Source organism: Lygodium microphyllum, chromosome 7 (genome assembly GCF_053477565.2).
Source record: "Lygodium microphyllum isolate KBCC chromosome 7, Lygodium_microphyllum_v1.1.10, whole genome shotgun sequence".
Taxonomy (NCBI): domain Eukaryota; kingdom Viridiplantae; phylum Streptophyta; class Polypodiopsida; order Schizaeales; family Lygodiaceae; genus Lygodium; species Lygodium microphyllum.
The window spans coordinates 114,246,729-114,256,046 of NC_141141.1; the positions used below are offsets into that span (position 1 = coordinate 114,246,729).

Genomic DNA, 9,318 nt, shown 5'->3' on the forward strand with positions numbered 1-9,318 from the left:
ATCTAAGACTATGCCACAAGCTGTGCTAGTGGCACATCCATATAGGTCACCTAAGACCTCCAAAGTTGTACCACTAGCTAGCCTATGCAAAGCAATAGATACACGAGTCTCAATGCTCAAGGTTTCACGCATATTGATGCGTTTTTTCTTCAATTGTGGAGCAAGTTTGCCACACAAGTATTGGAAGGTCTCTCTACTAATGCGAAGGCGTTTCTTGAACATGCTTGCTGAGTAAGAACCTAGCAAGAAGTGCTCAAGAAAATGTTTGGCCCGTGGATATGCCCAAGCTTTTCTACGGGTATGCCCTATCCAACGATTTATACTTTTTTTTGCATGCATACATCGACCCATACACTCAACTAAGTACAACCACATTTGTAACATAGACTCTTCATCACTCATGGGGGGTGGTGATAGAAGCTCAGTAATCGCAAGAAAGCATAACCATGCACAAAACAATGCAATTCTTCTTGGGATGGCCATGTCCACCTGCAAAAATATGCAACACACATTATTTAGATTTCTCATTGCTTACAACATTTCACACCAACACACTAGAAGATATAAATAACATTGCAAAATCATTTTGATGCATTCAAAAATTCGACCATGGTAGCATGTAGGGCAGCTAGTAGATCCAAACGTTTGTTTTCGGTGGCCTCCTGACGAATAGAAGACTCCTTCAAATGATCAAGTAGAGCACGGCCTGTGTTGGCCATCTCATTCAAGGAGTCCTCTATTTTGGCAGGTCCCTGACGTCCTAATGGAGGTGTAGGTTGAACCTTGGCAGTGGAGTTTTGTGGCTTCCCCTCCTCATTTTCCTCATCTATTTGTGTGTCTAGGGGGTCATTACATGACACAGAGCTAGCATGTGATACACTCTTTACCTGTGCTCTATTGTGATAATATTCGTCTACGACATCAAACCATTTACAAGTGTATTTTCTATTGTTACCAGACACACTATTGTGAGCTTTGTCTACCCTGTATTGGCCTAAAACATGTGCCCACTTCTTCCTACATGCTTCGCTATCTTTGTCAAAATCATGATAAGTAGCAGATAGTTTATCTGCCACTTTTGCCCATAAATTAACCCCCTGTTTTTGAGGGTTGCTAAATTCATGGCTCATGCCACCTCGCACGTGGATTAGCTGATCCACCCAAAAATCTTTCCATTTTCCTTTGCTTTTATTGTCGAGGTCGTCGTCTTCGGTAAGGTCAACTGCTGGCGCCTTCTTCTTGGATGCCCTTGGCCTCTTGGATGAAGTAGACTCTTGCAATTCGTCCCTGTGGTCAGCCCCATGCTTCTTTGAAGTTTTGGCTCGTGATGGTGTAGTTTCTTTCGTTGGATTTGGAGGTGAATATTTTGATAGTTCGTGATGAGGACTTGGTGGCTTAAAAGCCACATTTGGAGGTGGGGGTCTAAAGAAGAAGGGAGAGGCGGGAGAGGGAGAGGTTAACATGGCCGTAAAGCCATGAGGAGGCATTGGAAAATGTGCGGATGAGAAGGGGTATTGTGGTGGTGATGTAAACATTTGGGAGAGAGGTGTGTCATCCTCCATTTGAGAATCAAATGGTTGAGAGTGAGTAGGGTCCATAAAATGTACTTGAAAGAAAACAAAAAAGAATTAGTCATGATCAAAAATTTATCCTTCAAACAAAATTACAAGCATCAAAAAGAGAGGCCTTTGGTGGAGAGATGGGAGAGAGAGAGGCCAAAGAGAGGGCATATGGTGGAGAGAGAGAGAGAGAGGCCACATGGTGGAGAGAGGGAAAGGCCATATGATGGAGAGATTTGCCATATGGTGGAGAGAGAGAGAGAGAGAGAGAGAGAGCAATGCCATTTGGCGGATAGAGGGAGAGAGAGAGAGGGTGTATGGTGGAAGAGTGAGAGGCCATTTGGTGGAGAGTTGTCATGTAGAGGATGTAGAAGCCAAAGAGGGCCAAAGAAATTGGCAAGTACCTTCGAAACCTTGTTGATTTGCACCTGCACATCACAATTGAAGCAAATGTGTTAGTATGCTATTGAATAAATCTATTGTGCAATCAATAAAAGCTTGAAAAAAAAAAGCTCAAACTTCAAAGGTGGTCACCGAAATTGCTTGATAGAAGGGCAAACAAGTCTTGATTTGGACTTCACAGTGGCAAAGGAAGTACAACACAAAGCTTCAATTTATAGGAAAAAAATGCAAGAGCTCCTTGAACAATGTGTAGACGTTGGAAAATGCAACCGTTGGAACTTGGGACGTGGGTGTTTTGGTTTGTTTGTGTGAAGAGAGAGACAAACGTTCATTTCTGGTGATGAAACGTTTATATTTTTGAAGAAAAAATCGAATGGTCAAATGGTGCCATGGTGGCTTTGGAAATATCGAAATTGGAAGGGGGGGACCAATCAGTGGTCACTGGTCACTTTCAACGTTCATGAGTGAGCTGTGAACGCCGAAATCAGCGCTTACGTGGCATCTTTGTCAGGCGGCAGCGCTCTTGGGCGGGGGGGGGGGGGGTCGGTACAACTGCACGGCGCACCTGCCGGGACGTGGCATGAGCAAGCCACTGCTGCCGCCGCCCACTGTGAAAGGGGGCAAGCACGTGGCGTGCTCTGGTTCGCAGGATCCGAGCGGCAGCTACTGCCGCCGGTCCTTGTGAAACCAGCCTAAGATATTGAATGGATGAATTTGGGGAGTGGAGCACAGGAGGTTTAGTTGATCAAGATTGCGGGTTTATGTAGTACCATTCTGTTGATACTGTAAGACCGAGCCCTATTATCGCATTGTTGCCACACAATGATGGAGAGGGAGCTGAATTGAACTATTTTAAGGAAGGTCGACAGGGGTTAATTGATTTGCACACGAAGAGTACATAAGGAGGGAAAGATTATTTGCATTGTAAGGGGGAGTATTCGAGACAGACTGTCAGAATTGTGAGGATAGCTGAATGCATTGAGAGAGCGTATACTGCGGAGGATTGTAAGAGCATTGACAGACATTCTGAGCACACCTTGCTAATCTTTGGAAAGCTGTCATTGAATCTATAAAGCTACGTTTGGAGGTCCAAAAGCTCCTTGTTTTAATATTGCAAACATGAGAAGAGTTATAGGATTCTGGAAACGGTCTTGCTTGATTGGCAGAAACGAAAGAGTAACTCATGATAGTAATCGAATGACCACTCAGGCGCATTTCTGTATGAGGCACATCAGGCCATTCAAAACTCTTGTCAATAGCATAAACTGTGGAACTGGACGTGGCAGCGTTTAAACAAGATGGCGTAAGCTATGACGGCATTAATAAGCCAAAAAAGTGAAAAAATTTAAAACGCTTGAATAGGCGATATGACTAATTAATTGCAAGCTTTTCTGGAAAGAAAAAGCACCGTGCTTGTATGCTGAATCAAGATCGATGATATAAAATGATGACGAGGGTGGTGTGGAGCAAAAAGACGGCGAACAGAAGGAGGGAGCTCCAAAGGAGACTGCTACTGTGACAGAGGAGAACGAAGGGACTTCGGTGAGCTCGAAGACAAGGACGAAGCTGCAGGTGAAGACGACGAGAACTGGAATGACGAAGAGCTGCAGTGTGACGAAACAACATGATCGTGAAGAAGGATGAAGTCGACAAAGAAGATGGTAGCAAAGTGAAGAATTCGTCTTGTTCCTTTGCATGCGACCGAAGAATTCTGCAAGAAATCTACCTCTTGCAAAAATATTGACATTATTCTTAAGATCTTCGTTGGCATATTGAATCGATGAAGGTGGGCTGTTAATCATCACTCAACTATTGGGCCTTTTGTTCCTTGATGTTGCTCACTTGCTTCAAGCGACGATGGAGGTGCATGAGCGTAGAACATCCAGCTCCTGACAATCCGAGATCGCTACAAGATGGTGCCACAATTAGCACCCTGTTATTCTCTCAAAAGAAGATGGTCATCTAGTTCATCCTCACCCGGTCACTTGAGCTTCCTAGCACCATTGATCCTTCCAGCAGAAGAACCTGTTGATCCTGCTCTCGCTGGTTGCTGCGTCTTCTGGACACTTTTCACTCTCGTAGGCAGCCTTTGCAGCATGGAACTGAGGCGGCGGGTTGATTGTTGCACACATGCTATTGCAAGCAGGAGGAAGCATTATGAAGGACATGCCAATTGAAGTTACAATGCTGGTACTTCCTATTATTGATGCGCTGAGGAAAACTGACACCATGAGAAAAACTGTTTTTCAATTTAATCTTATATGATCCAGGGCCATATATTTTTCCTTAGGCTCCATGAAGGAGAAGCCACTAATGTAATGCAAGAAGAGTTTGTATGATGCAAATTTGATCATTTATGTGTCAATATTAAAGCACCTTGCTTGAATTATTGATAAGAATGAAAAGATTGTATGTATGAAGAAGATCCAAGTTTATATTTTGAGGCGTGTCTTTCGACTATTTGTGCTTCGAATGAAACAAAAATCTAATCATCATCTTATTATTCCAAAAACTCTTTAAACATCGAAGCATCTTCTTCTCTATGATTTTGACTTCAGGACTCTTCTTCATCCTTTGCTTCCATCTCACTAAGCATCCCTTCGATGAGCGACATTCACGAACTCTCCGCGCGAATTTCCATGTGACACCGGTCGTCTTTTCACATCATATCGTGCATCTTTTGATGTCTCAACCAAAAGATTTTGTAGGCTCCCAAGATGTGGTCACCCCAAAGAGAAAAAGAAGAAGTTTGTCTTCAAGGTCAAGGGGGCACATGGAGGCAACACACAAAAGATTGAATGCCATCGCATGCCATTTTTGACACAAAGGGCAAGCATCCACATGAAGAGCACCCCGTGCACATAAAGGTGACAATGTAGAAAAGATCAAGTTGCAGAATACGTGCCATGGAGAACACATGCCCACAACATGCCATAAGGTGGTTGCAGAGGGGGGGGGACATGCCACGGCATGCCATTCATACCACGGAGAACGTGTGTCCATGCGAGCACTAAACCCCGTGCACATAAGATTGAGTCATAGAATGCATGCCATGGATGAAGGACATGTAATGCCATCAGGTGCCTATTATGACATGGAGGGCGAGCATCCACGCAAAGACAACCTCGCGCATATAAAGGCAGTGAGGTACAAAAGATTAAGTCATAGAATCCGCGTCGTGGAGGGCGCATGTCAATGTGAAGAGAACCCCATACTCATGGAGGTGACACACAAAAGATCCGAGTCGTAGAATCCATGCTATGATGGGCAGGCTTGAAATTCCGTGGATGTCAAACGAGGCGAGAGAAGCATGAAAACCACACTAACACAAGCCAAGGCACGGAATATGAAGAGAAAGCGATCAAACCACACTAACGCAAGCCAAGGCATGAAAACCACACTAATGCAAGCCAAGGTAGGGAATGTGAAGAGAAAGCGATCAAACCACCCATATGAGCTAGGCTAGATTGGGTGCATGGTTTGCATGAGGACTTAGGGGTGTGCCATGACACACAAGGGCCAAGGCCAATAAAACCCCATCAAATTAAGCGAAAGAGGGACAAATCCGTGCGATGCAAGCCGAATCTCAGTGGATCGTAGCAGCAGGGCTACTCTGCGACTTCCAATACTTGGCCACATATTTAAGTCATCTCTGCAAAGGATTCATCTCCCTGATTGTTTGGAATTTCCATTTAGAGTCCTCGAGGCGACCACTTCCAGCACCTCGGGGGAGACTCCTGACACATGCTCTCAGCGATGCATAAGCGCCCCTATTATGAGTTCGGGAGCGGGGAGGTAGAGAGCACCACATCTAGTATGAATTCTGGCTTAGAGGCATTCAATCATAATCCTACACATGGTAGCTTTGCGCCATTGGCTTTTGAACCAAGCGTAATGACCAATTATGTGAATCAACGGTTTCTCTTGTACTAAGTCGAATTACTATTGTGGCACCGCTCATCAGTAGGGTTAAAATAACCTATCTCATGACCCAATCTAAACCCAGCTCACATTCCCTATTGGTGGGTGAACAATCCAACACTTGATGAATTCTACTTCACAATGATAGGAAGAGCCGACACATCAAAGGATTAAAAAGCAACGTCGCTATGAACGCTTGGCTACCACAAGCCAGTTATCCCTGTGGTAACTTTTCTGACACCTCTAGCTTTAAATTTTGAAACACTAAAGGATCGATAGTCCATGCTTTCACAGTTTGTATTCGTACTGAAAATCACAATCAAATGAGATTTTACCATTTTGTTCCACATGATATTTTTGTTCTTGCTGAGCTCATCTTAAGACACCTACGTTATCTTTTAACATATGTGCCACCCTAGCCAAACTCTCCTCCTAACAATGTCTTCCGCTTGGATCGGCACACGAGTACGCCTTAAGACCAGAAGCAGGGGCCCAGCCCTACCTCCTCCTCACGCAGTAAGTAAAATAATATTAAAAGCAGTGGTATTTCACTTGTGCCAAAGGCTCTCACTTATTCTACACCTCTCAAGTCATTTCACAAAGTCGGCGGACTAGAGTCAAGCTCAACAGGGTCTTCTTTCCCCACTGATTCTTCCAAGTCCATTCCCTTGGATATGTTTTTGCTAGATAGTAAATAGGGTTAGTGGGAATCTCTTAATCCATTCATGCACGTCACTAATTAGATGATGAGGCATTTGGCTACCTTAAGAGAGTCATAGTCTAGTTGTCTTGCCTTTCTCCTAAAATTCTCATTGCTTCCTCCCCTTGCTCAGCAGTAAGTGTGGGAATGTCTAGGAGATCTCTAGTCAAAGGCAAGTCACCATTGAGTGTTCTTGGATTGTTTCATATCACAAAGATTTCTCCCTCAAAAAGGCTCCTAGACTTTCTTCTTTAGGATGGCATGGAGTTATCTTACTATGGAACTACAAATGATATTTTCAACCGTAACTAGGACAATGACCATGTCTTGAATTCTTGCAAAAAGGTTTTTGTGGAGGAGTTTGCTGAGTTTGAAAGTCTTGCATTTCTTGCGGTTGTAAAGAATGCAAAGAAATATGTTCATATACCTATTGGGAGCTCACCTTTCAGAGAAGGCTTTGTTCACAAGGAAGTGTACATCTCACTCTTTTAGTAGGTTTGGGTACCAGATTTTTTTTATTTTGCTCATTCTAGGAAAGGCAAGCTGATATCAAAAGTAGTTGCATTCATTGCATATGTTCTTGTTAAATATCATGTAAAATTTGATGAAAAACAATTTGAGGAACCAAAATGTTCTACCTTCTACCTATTGGATAGGTGCCAAATGACAATGATACAAAAGTTTTTTTTAATTCTACTTGTTCTAGGAAATGTAAGCTCATATCTTAAGTAGTTGCATTCATTGCATATGCTCTTGTTAAATATCTTGTCAAATCTGATGAACAACAATTTGAGGAACCAAAATTTTCTACCTTCTACCTTTTGGATAGGTGGCAAATGAGAAGGATGCAAAGGAATGTGTGGACCCTAAGCAAGAAGCATATATTGTTGGTAAACTAGATGTTGCGCAATTCAAGTTTGAGACAAAAATTGAAAAAAACCATGCAAATGTAGACCTTGTATGTGACTTCTCTTCTTTTTATATTGTTCCTTCCCTTCCAACATTCCCTATCAAGGACAAGGAATACATACTACTATTAGACATCCAAAGGTTGTTTAATCTTAGGGAGGATTATTGTTTAGCGATCATTGCAAAGGCTTTCGATGCTACAAATGGAATTTTTTAATGTTGAAAATGAATCAAAAGAAGAGTTACTTAAGGTGGATACAAAATTTACAAATGAAAATTTTATTGATGCAAGGGATGCCCTTTCCCTTTGTTTTAAAAAAGCAAAGGATGTTGAGAAAGAGTGTGGGATTATTGATAAGGAGTTCAACCGCATTCAAGACCAACTTGGAATTTTCAATTTTGGAAGAGAGAAGTTGGAGTATGTTAAATAATTGGAAGATACCAATGAGGCACAATCATTAATTAATATATGGTATCCAACTAAGCTAGAGAATGATGAAAATCAATTGGTATACTATTATCTTCCATTTTGTAAGATACACTAAGATGTTTGATTTCAACATTCATTTGACATTCACCTTTTTTGTAGTTAGTGGTTGAAGATTTGAATAACTTCTTGGGATGGGAGAAAGGGTTGAGAGCTGGTATTAGTTCACTCAAAAATGTTGCACTTGACCATTACTAAGCAAGGATTAGTCCCGTGTTTTCTTGGTGTTTCATAGCATCTTCTCAAGGGAAACAACATATCCTGTACTATGTATCAAGGCACTTACAAGGCTACTTGGTTTCTTTGAGTTATGGCATTATGCATATAAGGCGATGTTTTTGGAGAAGACAAAAACTACTAGGATTTTTGGTTATGGTCATAGTTTCTTTGGTTCTAGAGTAGGATACTTTGTGGCCCTCTCATCTTATGCTTTGGTAGTAATTCAAAGTGATATAAAACCAATCGTTGGCTACAAGAGAAGAAAATTTCTACGTTATAGAAGAGGAAAGATCCTTGAGGGGGAGGAAGATGTAAAGGCTCTTGAGACCTAGCTTTGTACTTTTCTTTCTTGAAAAATACTATGAATTCTCAACTTTCATTGTCATCTTTAGTATTCATTCTTTAAAGTTGTGATCGAAAAAACCAATTGAATAGCTCCTCAAGAGTATTGCTTTTTGTAACTCCTCCTCCATGTCTTATGTTTTTAAAAAAACTTGTATGTGCTTGATAGTGAGATTTTTCCATGCCTTGGTTGCTATAAGTTGCTAGGAGGCCTTGCTCCTACACAAAGTAAGGCCCATGGATATGAAGGATATGTTGAAACTTCAAAAGAGTAACAATTATTTTATGCCATTGAAAATTTTATCAAAGAAATATTGTATTAAATATTCTCTCTTACCAAATAAAATATGAAACCATTTTCTCCCCATGCCTCCTTTATTGCTTGAACAAGATTTATAATTGAATATTTGAAGTCTTCTGGATATGTGTAGGATGTCTTTTGTTACTTTAGGAGTTTATGAAGACATTGAGGTGTCTCCAAACCTCCATCCTTAGAAATGCAAGTCGTCGTGTGCTTGCAATGTTTGTCACTATCCCATACAACTCTCTCCAATGCTCCCAAGTAATACTCACCTATTTTCCTTTATGGTTTTCTAAAAATCGTCTAGCTTTTGAGTCTTCCATATTGAGACATCAGCCAAGACATCTCTTTTTTTCCCTGAAAGTATTTGGTATTTTCTTAAGTGAACTTGACCTTTGTGAAACCCCATTTGGGAGAGTAATGTCTCACACTTATCAATGCACTCCTTTGATAATGGCAAGGGCTTAATCGAGTTTGC

The 9,318-nt window shown here is 41.6% G+C and overlaps 1 protein-coding gene and 1 pseudogene across 1 annotated transcript; both read right to left on the reverse strand.

Moving 5' to 3' along the window:
* Window positions 1-581: 581 nt before the first annotated feature.
* Window positions 582-1,598, reverse strand: LOC148033857 (uncharacterized). The gene has a single exon (XM_087682375.1). The coding sequence runs from the start codon at window positions 1,596-1,598 to the stop codon at window positions 582-584; it is 1,017 nt and encodes a 338-aa protein (XP_087538501.1).
* Window positions 1,599-5,522: 3,924 nt separating this feature from the next.
* On the reverse strand, window positions 5,523-6,536 carry LOC148033858 (25S ribosomal RNA; annotated as a pseudogene).
* Between the last annotated feature and the right edge of the window lie 2,782 nt (window positions 6,537-9,318).